This window comes from Heloderma suspectum, chromosome 6, assembly GCF_057233095.1.
Source record: "Heloderma suspectum isolate Gila_16-S chromosome 6, 16-S_ref, whole genome shotgun sequence".
In the NCBI taxonomy this organism is placed as follows: domain Eukaryota; kingdom Metazoa; phylum Chordata; class Lepidosauria; order Squamata; family Helodermatidae; genus Heloderma; species Heloderma suspectum.
Window position 1 is genome coordinate 83,536,944 of NC_139463.1, and position 19,560 is coordinate 83,556,503.

Consider the following 19,560-nt stretch of genomic DNA (forward strand, 5'->3'; position numbering starts at 1 on the left):
TTGCATGGGACTAAGCCATCAGCCAATTAAATGCAACTCAGTGCATTTCAATGGGATTCTTCAACACTGCCTGTCATACTGTTTATACCCCACATCCACCCCACCCCTCTTAAGCCAGGAAGAGTTTTTTATTGGTCCGCCCCATCTTCCCAACCCTTTTTCTAGATCTCCCCCCTCTCTTTTTCTCAGGGGGAGGTGTTTATGGGGGGCTGGTGTACAGGGAATGTTGAGCTCAATCCTCTCCCACTTCCCTTCACAGTTTCAGTCATTATAACTCTTTAGTCTCTGTGCCTATAGTTCAGAAACATTACAGGTGACTTATCAGGAGTCACTTTTATGACAGACACCACTTTCATACAAATTGCAAAACAGCCAAAAATCACTGGGGAAGGAAAGGGAAAGTGAATCATTTGCTCTCCCCACAGAATTTGATATAGGGATGTCAGAGAATTCTGCCACGGATCTCGGGGAGGCCGAATGCCAGCGCATTCGGCCCCCCGAAATCAGTGGTGGAACGGTCTGCCCCCCCGCCCCCCCGGGACGAGACTTACCTGGGGTGGATCTTCCTGGCAGCGGCGGCTGCGGCAGCGGTTCAGCGGCAGCTGCCAGTCTTCCGACCGGCTGCCACCGTCGCCATCTCCAGGTTAAAAACAAAAAATAAAACAAAAAAAGTGATAGGCTACGTAAAGATTTACGTAGCCTATCACGGCTAGATTTTAAAAAAAACACCGTGATAGGCTACATAAATCTTTACATAGCCTATCACAGCTGACTTAAAAAAAAAACAAAAAACCACGCGTATGCAAATGGCGGCAGCCATGGCCGCCACCATTTGCGCTCCTTATTTTGGCACGTCTTAGTCTACGTAAACATTTACATAGACTAAGATGGCAAAAATAAGGGGAACGCAAATAGCGTAGACACTGTGCTATTTGCGTTCCCCTTATTTTCGCCGTCTTAGTCTACGTAAATGTTTACGTAGACTAAGACGTGCCAAAATAAAGAACTCAAATGGCGGCGGCCATGGCCGCCGCCATTTGTGTACGCATGTTTTGTTTTGTTTTTAATCAGTTGTGATAGGCTACGTAAACATTTACGTAGCCTATCACGGCTGACTGCAGGGACGCAAACGGCGGCAGCTACGGCCGCCGCCATTTGCGTCCCTGCTAGCCAGTGGCCAGATGTCCGGCTACTGGCGGAGCTGGCCAGCGTCTCCGCAGAATCACTGCAGAGCACAGCTGGCCAGCCAGGATTCTGGGGGGAGGAACGGAGAGCCTCCCCCCCAGCCAGGATTCCGGGGGGAGGGACGGAATGCCTCCCCCCCACCATCAACATAATCCGTGGAAAGGTAAGTGGCTGGCTGGCTTACAACAGCAGCAATATAAGAGGAACTTTAAAAATAACTTTATTAACAGTACTCAGATCACAATAGGTCCTTTTCCATGTGGGACTTGCAGGTACATAACCAGAGGTGGGTGATCATCCTATGTTCCTTGTGGACCATATTTCTAAAAATGAAAGAGATTCTAAAGGTGTCCCTATGTAAGAAGCCTGCAAAGTTTCAGAAGGGAGGGCTTCTGCTCTGAAAGGTGGCCAAGAAATATTTTAAATAAATAAATAATAAACAGCAGGAAAACAGGGCAGGAAATGAAGTGAGGTTTTTCCACAAAGAAGCCTGGCAGATCTCTGACAAGTACGTGTAGCATTGCAGCCTAAGCATTTGTAACAAAACCAGCACATATCCATACCAAGTTATACCCCCCCTCTTTCTATGTCTCTCCCCCTCTTCCCTTGGCTCCCCTGTCATTCTTGTCTTGTTACTGACAGCATGCTGACTGCAAGGATCTCAGCATCTGGTCTTTCTTTGCTTGGCTTATGTTACTCTTTTAAATGGATAACACTAAATTAGAAAACAACAACAAACATTTTAATAACCTCAGCCATGCTCCTTGTGGGGGAAAGGTACATGGGATTCATCATGTCCAAAGAGTGCCAGTATTCAGGCATACATTTCAGACCTGTAGAATTATGCAGGAGGCAGCTCCCCAATGCAGCTCTCTGGGTGGACACACAGGGTGCCATGGAACCAACACATGTACAACAATACATCTGTAAAAGTATCCCTCCCTCCCACTACACCACTGAAACCAAAACACATACAGTAGGTTAAAGATATAGCAAGCAGCTATGATATTCATTTTTACTCTACCGTAATTTCTGGGAATGATCTAAACTGGGAACCTAGCATGGGGTGTAAGGGAGTGTTTAACATCCCCCCCCCACACACACACACACACTTTGATTGCCATCTAGAATGGTCTCCCTGTGCCTGCAGTTTAGATTGCCAAATAGTGAGACATTAAAGAACATCAATCACTATTTGGCAATTTAAATGGCAAGCACAGTGCCTCCAATCCAGATTCGCAAGACAACAAGAGGTTTAAAGCCACTAATCACAACATTAGGAGTCTGAACTGCATTGAGCCATCTTTGTTTACACTATAGTAAAAAAGAGAAAATTGCATAACTTCTGGATATACCTTTGGGAAAAATATACAAAAATATATATATAAAAAATATACAACATGTCCCTAAGATCAGCCTCTCTACCAGAGGATTGGAAGATGGTCAATGTAACACCATTTTTTAAAAAAGGGATAAACATGTAGATAGGGATGATCTGATAATATAATACACATTCAAAAGGCAACAGCTGAACTAGCTCAACAAACAAAACAAAGACAAGCAGCATAAAAAAAAACTCAGAGGTCTTCTGGAAAAAAAAAAAAAAGAACAGTCTTTAGCTATTTCCAAAAAAGACAACAGGGAGGAGGCTGAATAAATCTGTCATGGGAGAAAGTTACAGGGCACTGGGGCTGCCACGGAGAAGCCCCCTCTCCCTGGAAAAGTGAATGTAGCTGAAATGCAATCTGAACCAGGACCTCCATAGAGCAGCATAAATTCTGGGAGCAGGGGAGGCACAGAGACCCTCTCTTGCTCTGTCCTTGAAAATGGTGATCCAAAATATTCTGTGGCCTCTGAAACACCTTATTATGGTCCACAGAATGACACCCTGATTGTAATTATACTGAATTTGAATTCACCATTGCAGGACAAAGACTGTATAAGGTACTCCTAGAACAGAGCCTCAAACCCAATAGCTTTGACACAGCATGTTTTATCTCCTTGTTTCTCATGCTGTAGATTACAGGACTCATCAAAGGAGGGACCATGGAGTATAGCATAGTAAATACCAAATCCAGATGTGAGGCGGTATTAGAGGTGGGCTTGACGTAAGCAAAATATCCAGCCAATACAAATATACAGAAAATGATAAGGTGGGGAAGGCAAGTTGAGAAAGCTTTTTGTCTTCCCTGCACAGAGGGGATTCTCAGTACTGCCATGAAGATGTGCACGTAACTCACAACAATGAAAATAAAACAGCCTAATGCAATGATGCAGGCTAAGAAAATAACTCCAATTTCAAATAGGTACAAGTTACTTAAGCAGGCCAGCTTAAGTAACTGTGGGATTTCACAGAAAAACTGATTCACGACATTGGAACAAAAGGGGGGTGCAAAGGTGCCTCCAGTGTGTAACACTCCACAGAAAAAGCTGCTGACCCATACAGTAGAAACCATTTGAATGCAGGCTGGTTTATTCATCAACATCTCATATTGTAATGGCTTGCAAATGGCAACATAGCGATCGTACGCCATGACTGTCAGAAGAGAGAAATCAGATGTCACAAAGAAGACAAACAGAAGGACTTGGGCAACACATCCAGAATAAGAAATGTGTCTGGTGTTTAAGAGAAAATTGGACATAGATTTGGGTAAAATGACTGAAACTTGGCCCACATCCAGTATGGCCAGGTTCATCAGAAAGAAGTACATGGGGGTGTGTAAATGGTGGTCAGAGACAACTGCAGAGATGATGAGAAGGTTTCCTGCAACTGCTGCCACGTAAAAAGCAAGGAATCCAGTGAAGTGCAGAATCTGTAGTTCTCGAACTGTTGAGAATTCCAGAAGTAGAAATTCTGACAGAGAGGATTCATTCATGAGCTGTTGCTCCTTAAGAAGCATGCTGCCTGTAGAAGGAAGCAAAAGGACAGTTGTTGGAATGAGGGCTTAACATTGTAACAAATGGAGCTGTAGTACTTACACCTTTTAATTTTAAGCTGACGTAATTATAATTATTAGTAATAGTATAGTTGCAGTAAAGGTAGTAGATCTGATCCTCAGTATTTGTGAGAAAGTTGTCTTTTCTTTTCTCTTTTTTGACAATATCTTCTATATTGATTCATCATTTGTAATTTATCAGTTGAAAGGGTCTGGGGGTGGGGGAGAAAAAGTTGGGAGACTATACCTACATACTTAGGGGGGGAGCAAAAATTGATTTGCATTTCAGAGGAAGGCACACCTTTCCAATTCAGAATAGCAGAGACACCCCCTCCCCCATTCTCCTTTTCTTTCAGAGGGCATGAATCCCTACATGCATTCAGTAAACACATTAAGGAATTGTCTGGAGTCTGTGGGCTAACCCATCCCACCATCAAAGCTATATGCCTCCTCTCCTCTCCACTGATGGACAAGCAAGGGGGATCTGTTAGGAAGAGTTCTTTGAGCTCCTACTTTCCATGAGGGAAATTCATTTGGGCAGCACCCCTGCCTCACTGTGTGAGCTCACGGTATGTGCATCAGTATGCATGGCAAACTCTTTCTCTCCATTGTCCAATTAATGTTCATGGGGGGGGGGAGACACCTTCATTTCTGCTGAAGGGCAGGGGTAGCCTGAGAACCCCTCTGCACATTTATTGGAAGGGATCACGAGAACCTCTTTTTAAGTGCCCCTCGAAATTATAACAAGTGGCAGGGGGCTTCTACACACTGATCGTCCATTTTCTTCCAACAATGTGAATGTGGAAAGATGCTATGTTGTGAATCTGTGAACTTCCAGGAGTATTGGGGGGGGGGAATTCCTCCAGTAGGGCAACAGGAGGAGTCATTTCCCCCCCCCAGCCATTTTTGCCATGGTGACATACAGTATTCCACATAGAAAAATAAAAAGGTGGAAAGATGCCTCTGCTCCCATGATTTTGAAGTGTGCACCCTCCCCCCCCCCAATTTATATTGATTTTTGCATATAACTGTATGGAATGTGTCATTTTTCACATTCAGCCGAGTGGTGGGTTGCATGTTATAAGTTGCTTTGTTTCTCTAGATTTCTGCACAAGTACAGGGGCTTGGTAAAACATTCCTAAGTGCCTTGTTGGAAATTTCAGACAACTAGTTTTTCAACCTAGCTGCATGGTCAGAGGAGTACGTTGTAATTGCACAAGAGAGAAACATTAGAATGATAGGGAAAAGACTGGACACAGGTGGCAAGGGAATGATATAAATGAAAAAGCCAAAGGAGAGTAAAGAATGAGAAAATGGAAAAGCAAACAGGATAAAACAATTGCTTGTGACTGACTCACAAAAGAAATAACTGAGAGAGGAAGTGAAGTTCTTTTATTTATGCCAGGTTCATCAATATAGAGAAAATATTGACTAGCAATTTGTGTATCTCCTCCTCCTGGAAAATCTCTGATCAAAACATGTTTGGCTTTGTTTAAAATGCCTCAGATGCTGCTCATGAGAAGGAGACTACTATAACTTCACTTAACAGTGCAATCCTGAACATATCCTCTCAGATGTATCCCTCACTGAGTTCAATGGGACTTACTCCTTGGTAAACAGGTATAGGGGTGGCAGCCTAAATTACATTTCAGTAGCGAGTCTGTATGCTGATTGAAGATCTGTGTAGGACATTATACAGAAGGTTGCTTTCATCTGTCTCGCTATTCACATGTTTGTGTGCAAATAAATACCCCACCATCCATATAAACAACTCAACTAAAAAATGTATACTCTGATTTATGCCAAGTTCATCAACATAAATAAAACTTCAGGAAAGAGTGACTATATGTGGAATATAAAATATTACAGGGAGGGAGGGAGGTATTCCTAGTTTTCATTGTGAGAACAACTCAGAAACTCCTGAAATAACAAGAAAGAAAAGGTAGCTTACTAGTTTTGCTTCACAGATTTCTCTCAACTTCAAATGTAGTTTCTCCCCCAGTGATGTTAGATGACTTTTTATCTGTCCTGCTGTATAAAATGCAATTTTATAAAAGTCCTCATACTCTGAGATCTACGATGGTAATAAGATTCATCAATGCAGGGAGGATATTTATTAATATCCCTTTTCTGTTCCTAGAGATTTGCTCCCACAGGAATCTAACTACTCCCATTTCATCCACATTTTGCACAAGGAGTCTCCTTTGGCTATATTAATAAATACGTTAATGAAAATACCAGGGCAAGGAATGTGTATACACTTTGTTGTTGTTGTTGTTGTTGTTGTTGTTTTGCTGGTCTTACTGAACCACTTTTACAATTCTTGAATTTCTCCAGAGATTTGTATGAATGGGAAACTGCAATGTCATCTCGAATCCCACTTTAGGTGAAATTAGGAAATACAGTGTTGTCTCTTCATGGAGTAATGTTGGCATTCAGGTTAAAACAACAACAAAAACAACAACATTCTTTACATTAATGACATTGAGCCTAAGCTTTTGGAGAATCCATTCATGGTACGTTTTCCCTTTTTGCACAAATACACAGAAGGATGGAACACGGAAAGGGAAAATATACACACTCCCTGACTGCATCCCCCAGCCAAGATTTTAGAAAGACATTACCTTGGTTAGTACATGACTTACTGGTGTTCAATATTGATGGAAACTGTAGCTGTCTGGGCTACTTCTCAGGGCATGGTATCCCCTTATTTCTGGGGGCAGGGGGGATATAGCATTCTCAAACTGCTCCAGTAATTCCTGAGCATCGGATCATAGGTGACATTAGATCAGTGGGAGTACATATGGGGCTGGATGTCCCTGTTTATATCCCAGCCCAATTTTCAGGCAGAAACTCCCTTGTTTATCTTAGTGAATGACTAGGAGATGGGCAAGTGTGATCCTGTTCATTCTACTAGATGCCCAGTGGTGTTCCACATCCTCAGTTCAATATCCCTCAGTTATTAAATATACCTTGCTCTGATACACAGCCAAAAAACTGGTATATGTCTGCCTTTATGGAGGCAGCAGAGTGAGCTTTCTTTGTTGCCTTTACCACCACATAGTAGGTGTGATTATGTGCTTCTGCACATGCTCAGTCTCCTTCATGACAATTCCTATGCCACTTACACTCCATCCATCTCCTGACCTGTTTCATTGCCTGGAGCATCCCAGCAAACCAGGGAGAGGGCCTTCCGAGCTCCACAGTGCTCACCCCATGTTGATGAACATCTTTTTTCTGTGATATCCCTTTGTTATTATAGATACCTTGCTCCGATACGGAGAAAATCATCCAGTTTCTCTTTGTCATTGCAGTTATTTCATGCTTGTTCTGCATTTTGTTTGTCTTGATTTTCTATATGTATATATTCTCCTCTATGTTCAAGATTGAGTCTGCTCAGGGCAGACGTAAAGCCTTCTCCACCTGCACTCTATACTAAATTGTCTTTTTCTTTACTTCTTACAACTGCCTTTTCCTTTCCCCCCCTTAACTAAGACCATAGTCCATATCTTTTATATAACTCTGGATATGTTGGCTGGTGTTTTATATACAATTTTGCCACCACTAATTAATCCCATCATGATGTACAGCTTGAGGAATAGAGATCCATGTGGCTCTTTCAAAAATATTAAATAAGAGAGTATAATGTCAGATTGCAAGTGGGAATCTGTATGGCTGAACACTCCAGCATGTTAAGAAAAACAAAAACAAAACCTTTCTACACAGAGAAAGTTTGATATAAAGGACTGGGGTTCCTGACTAGCCTTCCCCCAGTGTTGTCATGGTTGTGTAGCAGTTGGCTGTGGTTGTAAAGAAGCTCTACATGTCAAAGCAGACACATCTTTAAAGATGGAGCAAGCAGCTACATCTTTTCTTCTTTTCCATTCTAGCATAAGTGTTTTAATGGATCACTATTTGGCAATCTAAATTGCAGTTTTGGGGTGATCTGGATCAGGACTGCAGTGGGGGGTAATAGTTAAAGTTAGTAAGTAAAGGAGAGGTTAGTTAGCAGGGGGGTACCCATCCTTTCTCTGTGCAGTTTTGGGTGCAACGAAGGTAGAGGCAATGGGGTTCCTATTCAGCAACACAGAGAGAAAGAGGGGAAGAGAGATTCCTTTGCAGGAGAGAGTAAGGCTTCTTTGGGTCAAAAGCGTTTCTGCCCACACCTGTTCTAGAGCATCCTCTTTTCCAGAATTAGGACAGAACATATCTACTGAGGAATGCCAAAACGGGTGCATTGCTTTAAATAGGCTATCTTAAACCAAATGAAAAGAGAATTAATGAATCCTGAATACGCAATCACTGTAGGGGTGGTAACATTGAGGAAATACCTTTTTTTTTTTTTAATGACATAAAGATTCAGTACAAGACTGGCTCAATTCCTTATTATACAAATAAAATCCAATTTCTTTCAAGAATAAATCTAGGTAAAACATGTATTGGGTACTGTATTAGATAGTTCCAAAACGTAGTCGTTTAGATGGGGCAGAGTAAGCAGCACACATGATATTGGGAATAGGACCAGTGGTTTATTCCTGTTCCCTGCTTCTTCATTCATTGGCCGGGCATGATACTTTGTAAATAGTAGGGTATGCATCAGATTCGGTCCCTTTGGACCATTTCTGGTGAATCCCCACAAAGCGAACCAAACCTGGACCCTGAACAAGGCTTTGTCCAGGCTTCAAATGTGTATCTCCAAAAAATACATATTTTGCTTTCATTTCTCTTAAACACGGATAGGAGGAGGAGAGTTGTGTAAATGAGAAATCCATCTTCAAATCATAATTTTACCAGCAGCTCTCCAACCACCATCCTTTGGAGGAGGGCATGGGTGGGAGTGTGAGATGGCCATCCTTCCAATGTCATGAGGCTTCACTATGAAAAAAAGCCTTAAACTGGTTTTCAATCATGATAAGACTTCCAAAACATTGTTGATGGGACCAGTGCTGCATAGGATTTGCCTAGGTATGATCATGTGTGAATAGGTTGGCCAGAGACCATGGCAGGACAAAACATATTCATGTCTGCAGCTCTATAGTACTACTTCCAACTTTGAATTTGACAATGTCTCTAAAAATTGTATATTTTGCTTTCATTTCTCTGAACCATTGATGGGGGCAGACAGTTGAGTGATTGACAGATCCACCCTGAAATCACAGGTGCTCAATAGGCTGATAATAAACTACAGATTAAAAACAAAATATTAATTAAAACAGAACATAAAAACAAATACTTTAAAAACAATAAAAACACAGCAACAAATAAACAGCAGCCAGCCAATTAAAACCCCTTCAGCAACAGAACAGCTTGTATGCCAAAGGCTGAATAAAAACGTCTTTGAGTACTGGACAACATTCCTATTTCTTAAGTTCTACCAATGCAGGGCCTAACTAAACATCACATGCAAAGCTGTATGACGAACACCTTTTTTTATTATTATATCATCTAGTTTTCACAAGCTTGCAAAGGAGAACAGTATTTCCCCAAAGTCTATTGCCTCATATTATTCTGCATTTTAAAGGAGCTAGCAAACAATCACATTTAAGCTGCAATCTTATACACACTTACCTGGGTGTAAATCCCACTGACTCATCAGAGCTTATTTCTGAATAGATATGGAGATATTAGGCCTATACACTGATTTGGAAGTCTGAAGCATGGTGGCCATTTTGTGCACCAGCTGCCATTTTGTGTCACAGACCTAAGCCTGTGGGCTCCCCCTGCTGGTTATGCATGGAACTTGTCTACAGTGTCCCTAGTGGTCACATGAGACATTGCATGGGACTAAGCCCTCGGCCAATAAAATGCAACTCAATGCATTTCAATGGGATTCTTCAATTCTGCCTGTCATAGTATTGATATCCCACATCCACCTCACCCAGGAAGAGTTTTTTTATTGGTCTTCCCCATCTTCCCACCCTCTATTCTACATCTCCCCCACCCCTTTTACTCAGGGGGAGGTATTTGGGGGGGTTGGCATATGGGGAGTATTGTGCTCAATCGTCTCTCCCTAGTTTCAGTCATCATAACTCTTTTGTCTCTGTGCCTATAGTTCTGAAACATGACAGGTGACTTGTCAGGAGTAACCTGTGTGACAAACACCACTTTCATACAAATTGCGGAAAAAATCATTGGGGAAGGAAAGGGAAAGTGAATCACTTCGTCTCCCCACAAAATTTGAAACAACCTCTCTTCTACATGAATAAATGCATATACCCTTCTGAAAGCCTGCAGGCTTCTTAGATAGCAACACCTTTAGAATGTCTGTCATTTTTAGAAAGAAGGTCCACAAGGAACATAGGGTGATATGTCCTTTTTTGGATACCCTCATAATGTAAAGGCTGCTGCTCTTGCATGAAAATCCATGCATCTATTCATCTGAAATGTGGCAGGCATGATACCCTCAGAAGGTGCAATTATGTCTGCAGATATCATCCAATCCTGCCAATATTTTTTTAAGTTATTCTCTCATGTTATAGAACCAAGCAATACTGCTCTTCTGTATGTCTCACACTGCAAAAGAAGTGGAGGGTGAACTCTTGATGTTCAAACTTAGCTCCATGACCACATTCCATGCTTTGTTTCCACTAGCTTATAGGAACAAAGAGGCTTCAAATGTGCTGATCACAATTAGGGCAGCCCTCCTGATTGCTGCTATCATACTTTGACTAATTATTCCAGAATATATATATATATATATACACACACACACACACACACACACACACTTCTAACACAGAGGAGCATTTAGGCAGAGTTTAAGAACTGCAAACAAAAGCATACCCCCTGTGTGTGGGGTCAGCATACTTGAAGATACTTCACTAAATTCTTCCATATAGAACATGGGTGAGGAACCGGCAGCCAGCAGACAGGATAGAGCCTACAGGGACTCCCCATCCAGTGCTTGGCCTCCCCTTCTAGGCCTTAATGCCTGCACAACAGCTAAATTGTACGTTCTCCCACATCCATCAGTATCTCAAAAAAGAAAACTCATAACCCATGTGTTAAGCCAGTTAGCGTAATATTCCAGGTGAACTGGTTGAAAGTAGTATTAAAGATAAAATTAGTAAGCATATTGAAGGACAACCACTGCTGAAAAAGAATCAGCAGGGCTTCTGAAAATGTAAGTCCTGTCTCAATACGGTTTTAGGGTTCTTTGAGAGTGTCAATCAACATGTAGATAGGGATGAACTGGTAATATAATACAATTTCAGAAGGCAACAACTGAAGTAGCTCAACAAACAAAACAAAGACAAGCAGCATGAAAAATTCAGAGGTCCTCTGAAAAAAAGGTCAGTCTAGCTATTTCCAAAAAGACAACAGGGAGGAGGTTGAATAAATCTGTCTTGGGAGAAAGTTACAGAGCACTTGGGCTGCCACACAGAAGCCCCCTCTCCCTGGAAAAGTGAATATAGCTGAAACGCAATCTGAACCAGGACCTCCGTAGAGCAGCATAAATGCTGGGAGCAGGGGAGGCACAGAGGTCCTCTCTTGCTCTGACCTTGAAAATGGTGATCCAAAACATTCTATGGCTTCTGAAGCACCCTACCATGGCCCATAGAATGACACCCTGATTATAATTATACTGAATTCACCATTGCAGAACAAAGACTGGATAAGGTACTCCTAGAACAGTGCCTCAAACCCAATAGCTTTGACACAGCATGTTTTATCTCCTTGTTTCTCATGCTGTAGATTACAGGATTCATCAAAGGAGGGACCATGGAGTATATCATAGTAAATGCCAAATCCAGATGTGAGGTGGTATTAGAGGTAGGCTTGAGGTAAGCAAAATATCCAGTGAACACAAATATAGAGAAAATGATAAGGTGGGGAAGGCAAGTTGAGAAAGCTTTTTGCCTTCCCTGCACAGAGGGGATTCTCAGTACTGCCATGAAGATGTGCACGTAACTCACAACAATGAAAATAAAGCATCCTGACCCAATGATGCAACCTAAGAAAACAATTCCAATTTCAAATAGGTACAAGTCAGAGCAGGCAAGCTTAAGTAACTGTGGGATTTCACAGAAAAACTGATTCACAGTATTGGAACAAAAGGGGGCTGCAAAGGTGCCTCCAGTGTGTAACACTCCATAGAAAAAGCTGCTGAACCATACAGTAGAAACCATTTGAATGCAGGCTGGTTTATTCATCAGCATCTCATATTGCAATGGCTTGCAAATGGCAACATAGCGATCATATGCCATGACTGTGAGAAGAGAGAAATCGCATGCCATAAAGAAGACAAACAGAAGGACTTGGGCAACACATCCAGAATAAGAAATGTGTCTGGTATTTAAAAGAGAATTGGCCATGGTTTGGGGGAAAATGACTGAAACTTGGCCCACATCCAGCATGGCCAGGTTCATCAGGAAGAAGTACATGGGGGTGTGCAGGTGGTGGTCAGAGACAACTGCAGAGATGATGAGAAGATTTTCTGCAACTGCTGCCATGTAAAAAGCAAGGAATCCAGTGAAGTGCAGAATCTGTAGTTCTCGAACTGTTGAGAATTCCAGAAGTAGAAACTCTGACAGAGAGGATTCATTCATGAGCTGTTGCTCCATAAGAAGCATGCTGCCTACAGAAGGAAGCAAAAGGACAGTTGTTGGAATGAGGGCTTAACCTTGTAACAAGTGGAGCTGTAGTACTTACACCTTTAATTTTAAGCTGACATAATTATAATTATTAGTAATAGTATAGTTGTAGTAAAGTAGGGATGTACGACAGTCAATTACCTGTTCCTGGATTATGCAGATGCTGGGGGGGAGGCACTCTGTCCCTCCCCCTGAAATTCTGGTGGGGGGAGGTGCTCCATCCCTCCCCCCCCCCGAATCCTGGCCAGCCGCCTCCGCTCTGCAGGGATTCTGCGGAGCCGTCGGCTGGCTAGTAGAGATGTCAGAGAATTTCGCCACGAATCTCGGAGTCACCCCGAAATTGGTGGAGAAACGGTGTGCCCCCCCGCCCCCCTGGGACGGGACTTACCTTGTGCGAATGTCCCTGGCGGCGGCAGTGGCTCCGGCAGTGGTTTGGCAGCGGTGCGGCTGCGGCGGCGGCCGCCGGCCGGTCTTCCAACCGGCTGCCGCCGCCACCATTTCCAAATTAAAAAAAAAAAAAGTGATAGGCTACGTAAAGATTTATGTAGCCTATCACAGCTGAGTGAAAAACAAACAAACAAACCGCACGTACGCAAATAGCGGCACCCATGGGCACCGCCATTTGCGTTCCTTATTTTGGCACGTGTAGTCTACGTAACCACTTACGTAGACTACGGCGAAAATAAGGGGAACGCAAATAGCGAGTAAACGCTACGCTATTTGTGTTCCCCTTATTTTCGCCGTAGTCTATGTAAATGTTTACGTAGACTAAGACGTGCCAAAATAAGGAACGCAAATGGCGGTGCCCATGGGCGCCCCCATTTGCGTACGCGCGGGTTGTTATTGTTTTTTTAATCAGCCGTGATAGGCTACATAAACATTTACGTAGCCTATCACGGTGTTTTTTAAAATTTAGCCGTGATAGGCTACGTAAATCTTTACGTAGCCTATCACGCTTTTTTTTTTTTAAAACTTGGAAACGGCAGTGGCGGCAGCCATTTCGGAAGACTGGCCACCGTAGCTGCCGCCGCCGCACCACCACCAGAGCTGCCGCCAGAGCCACCGCCACCAGGAAGATCCGCCCCAGGTAAGTCCCATCCTGGGGGGGGGCGAGGGGCCGTTCCGCCACCGATTTCAGTGGGCCGAATGCGCTGGCATTCGGCCTCCCTGATATCCGTGGCGGAACTTTCGTACATCCCTATAGTAAAGGTAGTAGATCTGATCCTCAATATTTATGAGAAAGTTATCTTTTCTTTTTTGATAATATATTCTGTATTGATTTAACATTTGAAATTTATCATTTGAAAGGGCCTGGGTTGGGCGGGAGAAGTAGTTGGGAGAAAATAGCTTCATAGTGCAGGGGCCAGCAAACATTTATTTCATTTCAGGGGAAGGCACATATTTCCAACTGACAATAACAGAGACATCCTCCCCCCTTCTCCTTTTCTTTCAGAGGGTGTACCTGAATCCCTACATGTATTCAGCGAACACATTAAGGAATTGTCTGGACTCTGTGGGCTAGCCCCATTCCACCATCAAAACTATATGCCTCCTCCTCCCCTGACAAACAAGCACTGGGCATTTGTTGGAAAGAATTCTCTGAGCTCCTACATTCCATGGGGATATTCATGGGGCAGCATCCCTGCCTGACTGTATGAGCTCACAGCATGTGCATCAGTATGCATGGCAAACTCTTCCTCTCCACCGTCCAATGAATGTTCATCAGCAGAGAAGGGGCAGCCTGCATTTCTGCTGAAGGGCAGGGCTAGCCTGAGAACCCCTCTGCACATTTATTGGAAGGGATCACGAGAACCTCTTTTTAAGTGCCCCTCAAAATTATAACAAGTGGCATGGGGTTTCTACACACTGCTTGTCCATTTTCTTCCAACAATGTGAATGTGGAAAGATGCTACGTTGTGAGTCTGTGAACTTCCAGGAGTATGGGGGAGGGATTCCTCCAGTAGGGCAACAGGAGGAGTCATTCCCCCCCCCCAGCCATTTTTGCAAAGATAACATACAGCATTTCACATAGAAAAAAGAAAAAGGTGGAAAGATGCCTCTGCTCTCATGGTTTTAAAGTGTGCATTCCACCCCACACCCCCACCCCACATACCCATTTATATTGATTTGTACATGTAACCATATGAATGTTGTCATTTTTCACATTCCACCAGGTGGTGAGTTGCATGTGATGACCACTTTGTTTCTCTGGATTTCTGTGCAAGTACAGGGGCTTGGCAAAATGTCCCTAACTGCTTTGTTGGAAAACTAGTCAATGAGTTTTTCGACCTAGTTTCATGGTGAGAGGAGTATGTTATAATTGCACAAGAGAGAAACGTTAAAATGACAGGAAAAAGACTGGACGCAGGTGGCAAGGGAATGATATAAATGAAAAGCCAAAGGAGAGTAAAGACTGAGAAAAGGGGAAAGTGAACATGGTAAATCAAGTGCTTGTGGCTGACCCACAAAATAAATAACTGAGAAAGAAGTACAAAACATCAAATTCTACATGAGGGAATATTGCGAGCCATCCTGGTTCAAAAAGAAAAGAAGGATTTTTACACATTTTAGGCTCAGGCAGGGGATACAGTAAGTTACTCTGTAATGTGATATTATGTGAAAGGAATAACAATTACATCTGTCCATTATTTCAGGGAAGACTTGGTATGGCTGTGCAAATCACTCATCCCACCTGCACCCATGAAACTGAATAATCTCATCAGACCTCTTCAGGCTTCCCTTCAAATTACTCCCCTCAGAATTCTTCAAATGTTTTACCTGAGGAGGAATCTCCAGAACAACACCCAATTCACAATAAAATTTCAGTCGCAGCACTGGATGATGCTGGGGGCTCTCTGTTGGAGGTTACTCAACAGATTGCATTCCTCCATGTTACAATTTCAACTTTGTGTGAAAATTTCAGAAAATATTTCAGCATTTAGAAAACATCAACTCACATAAAGTGAAGTTCTTTGATTTATGCCAGCTTCATTGCTATAGAAAAACTATAGACTAGCAATGTGTGTATCTCCTCCTACTGATAAATCTCTGATCAAAACATGTTTGGCTTTGTTTAAAATTCCTCAGATGCTGTTCATGAGAAAGAAACTACATTAACTTCACTTAATGGTGCAATCCTGTACATGTCCTCCCAGATGTATCCCTCATTGAGTTCAATGGGACTTACTCCTGGGTAAATGGGAATAGGCTGCGGCTTAAATGACATTTCAGTGGAAAGTCTTGATGCTGATTGCAGATCTGTGTAGGAAAATTATACAAAAGGTTGCTTTCATCTGCCTCGCTATTCACATGTTTGTGTGAAATGCAGTAAATACCCCACCATCCAAATAAATAACTCACCTAAAAATGAAGTACACCGATTTATGCCAAGTTCATCACGGTAAATAAAACTGCAGGGAAGAGTGACTATATTTGGAACAGAAGATATGACAGAGAGGGAGGTATTCCTAGTTTTCATTGTGAGAACAACTCAGAAACTCCTGAAATCAAATGACAAGAAAGAAAAGGTAGCTTACTAGTTTTGCTTCACAGATTTCTCTCAGCTTCAGATGCACTTTCTCCCTCAGTGATGTTAGATGACTTTTTATCTGTCCTGCTGTATAAAATGCCGTTTTACAAGAAGTTCTCATACTCTGGGATCTATAATAGTAATAAGATCTGTCAATGCAGGGAACAGATCTACAATTGTAATAAGATTTGTCAATGCAGGGAGGATATTTATTAATATCCCTTTTTCTGTTCCTAGAGATTTGCTCCCACAGGAGTCCAACTGCTGCCATTTCATTCACATTTTGCACATGGAGTCTCCTTTGGCTATATTAGTAAAATCTGTTAATGAAAATACCAGGGCAAGGAATGTGTACACACCTGATAATCTTATTCTTATTCTTATATTTTGCTGGTCTTACTGGACCACTTTTACAATTCTTGAATTTCTCCAGAGGTTTTCATGAAAGGGAAAGTGTAATGTCATCTTGAACCCCACCTTGGGTGAAATTAGGAAATATAGTGTTGCCTCTTCAGGGAGTAATGTTGGCATTCAGGTTAAAACAACAACAAAAACAACAACATTCTTTACATTGCTGACACTGAGCCCAAGCTTTTGGAGAATCCATAGGTGGTATGATTTCCCTTTTTGCACAAATATACAGAAGGATGGAACACGGAAGGGAGAATTATACCCACTCCCTGACTGTATCCCATCCAAGATTTTAGAAAGAAATTACTTTAGTCAGTAAATAACTTAGTGGTACTCAATATTGTTGGAAATTGTAGCTGTCTGGGCTACATTTCAGCATATGGTACCCCCCTATTCCTGGGGGTTGTGGGGTACAATACTCAAACTGCTCCAATAATTCCTGAGCGCCAGATCATAGGTGTCATTAAACCAGTGGGAATAGATATGGAGCTTGATGTCCCTGTCTATATCCCAGCCCAGTTTTCAGGCAGACAATCCCTTGGTTATCTTAGTGGATGACTAGGTGAACGGCAAGTGTGATCCTGTTCATTCTACTAGATGCCCAGTGGTGTTCCAAATCCTCAGTTCAATATCCCTCAGTTATTAAATATACCTTGCTCTGATACACAGCCAAAAAACTGGTATATGTCTGCCTTTATGGAGGCAGCAGAGTGAGCTTTCTTTGTTGCCTTTACCACCACATAGTAGGTGTGATTATGTGGTTCTACATATGCTCAATCTCCTTCATGACAATTTCTATGCCACTTACACTCCAGCCATCTTTGGACCTGTTTCATTGCCTGGAGCTCCCCAGTAAACCAGGGAGCCTTCTGAGCTCCACAGTGCTCATCCCATGTTGTTGAAATTTTTTTCTATGATATCCCTCTGTTATTATGGGTATCTTGCTCAGATGCAGACAAAATAATTCAATTTATCTTTGTCACCACAGTTATTTTATGCTCGTTTTGCATTTGGTTTGTCTTGATTTGCTATATTTTAGGGATGTACGAAAGTCACTTACCCTTTACGAAATTTGATTCGCAGTGGGGGGGGGGAGGCGCTCCGTCCCTCCCCCTGAAATTCTGGCTGGGTGGGAGGCGCCCCGTCCCTCCCGCTGCAAATCCTGACCAGCCGGGACTGCAAATTGAGACGGCCATAGCCGCCGCCATTTGCGTCCCTGCAGTCAGCCGTGATAGGCTACGTAAATGTTTATGTAGCCTATCATGGCTGAGTTAAAACAACAACAACACCGCGCATACACAAATGGCGGCGTCCATGGGTGCTGCCATTTGCATTCCTTATTTTGGCATGTCTAGTCTACGTAAACATTTACGTAGACTACGGCGAAAATAAAGGGAATGCAAATAGCGTAGCGTCTACGCAAATGGCGGCGCCCATGGGCCGCCACCATTTGCGTAAGTGCGTGTTTTTTTTCCCAAAGTCACCCGTGATAGGCTACGTGATGATTTACGTAGCCTATCACGGCTGACTTTGGAAATCTAGCCGTGATAAGCTATGTAAATCGTTACGTAGCCTATCACGGGGTCTTTTTTTTTTTTTTTTACTTTTTTTTTGCGGCCGGGGAGACGGGGCACTTCTCCCCGGCCTGAATTTCGGCCGAGCGAGGCGGGAAGCCTCCCCCCCTTCATCTGAACTTCGGGGGGAAAAGCGAAGTGCCTCCCCCCCACCGCGAAGCCAAGCTGCGAAAAGGTAAGTGACTTTCGTACATCCCTAACAAGACTAAGATGGGGTGTTGAATGCCTTAAAAGATGTGACTTCGGCAGTAACCTGGACTGACCATTCTTCTTCCTACCATCTTAGACAGGAAGGTAAAAATGCTGAATGCATTTACTTGTTGATTCTTCTAGGGCTCACAACAGGAGCTTAATCACAATTTTGGAAGTTGTATCCAAGGAGGAGGAGAATTCAAGGGATTTGGCTTGGAGAAGAATGGTCACGCCAGAGGGGGAATGCCGCTGTATGACATACACCATCCTGCATTGGTTGCCAGGCCTGGCTTTTAGGATGGCAGACTTCTCCTGTGCTTTTCCAAGCTGGAATGAAGCCTCCTTTTCCTTGTCAAAAATAGCAGAATATTGAGGTGTTCGGTAATAGTTCTCTTCACCTGCAATCCTTATACCAAAGGTGCTGCACTCCCTCCAACAGAGATCCTCATACAGATTGCTCTTTCCTCTCTGGGGGAAAAACAACAACAACAACAATCTGTAGCACTGGTAGCAATGGTAAAAACTACAGAAAATTGTCAGGGGAAATATTTGGTGGTGGCAGAGGTGTCAGGGGACCAGGTGGTGCAGAAGACCTTGGAGGGATGCCAGCTTCCCCTGGGAGGCAGGTCATGTACCCCTGCCTAATAGATTTTATTGTGAGCTTATGGGCACATGGAAAGCACAAGAGGCAGCTGCACATAAAGAACAAGACCTATGCCATCCCAGGGTCCATCACAAATCTTTCATGAAACATAAGGGAGGCTTGTATAGAAGCTAAGTCTTAATTTCTCTCACTGAGACATGGAAGGCTCCGGAGAGCAGGTCCTTGGAACTCAAAACAACAACACAGAACAAAATTCATCTGCACAGCTCCAACTTCTTACTGCCAAGAAAAAGCTCAGCTGCAAAAGTGAGTAGTCTTATGTTCTTTAAAGAGTAGTTGGTCAGCTTGCTGTTATGTTTCTGGCTAGTGAAGCAAACACTTAGTTAGAGGCGTATAAATGGAATGTTGGGGAAATGGAAAAGGGAAGCTATGAAATGAAATCTCTGGTTGAATTATTATAGCTGCCACCATCATGGCAGGTATAGTTAACGTGGTCAGCAACATTAGAGTTTCAACACTATAAGAAGTGATGGGG

The 19,560-nt window shown here is 42.9% G+C and overlaps 2 protein-coding genes across 2 annotated transcripts; both read right to left on the reverse strand.

Moving 5' to 3' along the window:
- Positions 1-1,395: 1,395 nt before the first annotated feature.
- LOC146341569 (olfactory receptor 14A16-like) lies at positions 1,396-4,085 on the reverse strand. The gene has a single exon (XM_084808376.1). It carries the CDS (start codon positions 4,083-4,085, stop codon positions 3,084-3,086), a length of 1,002 nt encoding a protein of 333 aa, XP_084664502.1. The 3' UTR covers positions 1,396-3,083.
- A 7,616-nt stretch (positions 4,086-11,701) lies between these two features.
- On the reverse strand, positions 11,702-16,523 carry LOC146341570 (olfactory receptor 14A16-like). The gene is made up of 2 exons (XM_084807544.1): positions 16,252-16,523; positions 11,702-12,699 (listed from the first exon to the last, which is right to left on the reverse strand). Exon 2 carries the CDS (start codon positions 12,692-12,694, stop codon positions 11,702-11,704), a length of 993 nt encoding a protein of 330 aa, XP_084663670.1. The 5' UTR covers positions 12,695-12,699; positions 16,252-16,523.
- Positions 16,524-19,560: the final 3,037 nt, after the last annotated feature.

What these genes read in the sequence shown, in the direction of transcription:
- LOC146341569 (XM_084808376.1), bottom strand. Translation starts at nt 4,085, where the DNA reads ATGCTTCTTAAGGAGCAACAGCTCATGAATGAATCCTCTCTGTCAGAA.
- LOC146341570 (XM_084807544.1), bottom strand. Translation starts at nt 12,694, where the DNA reads ATGCTTCTTATGGAGCAACAGCTCATGAATGAATCCTCTCTGTCAGAG.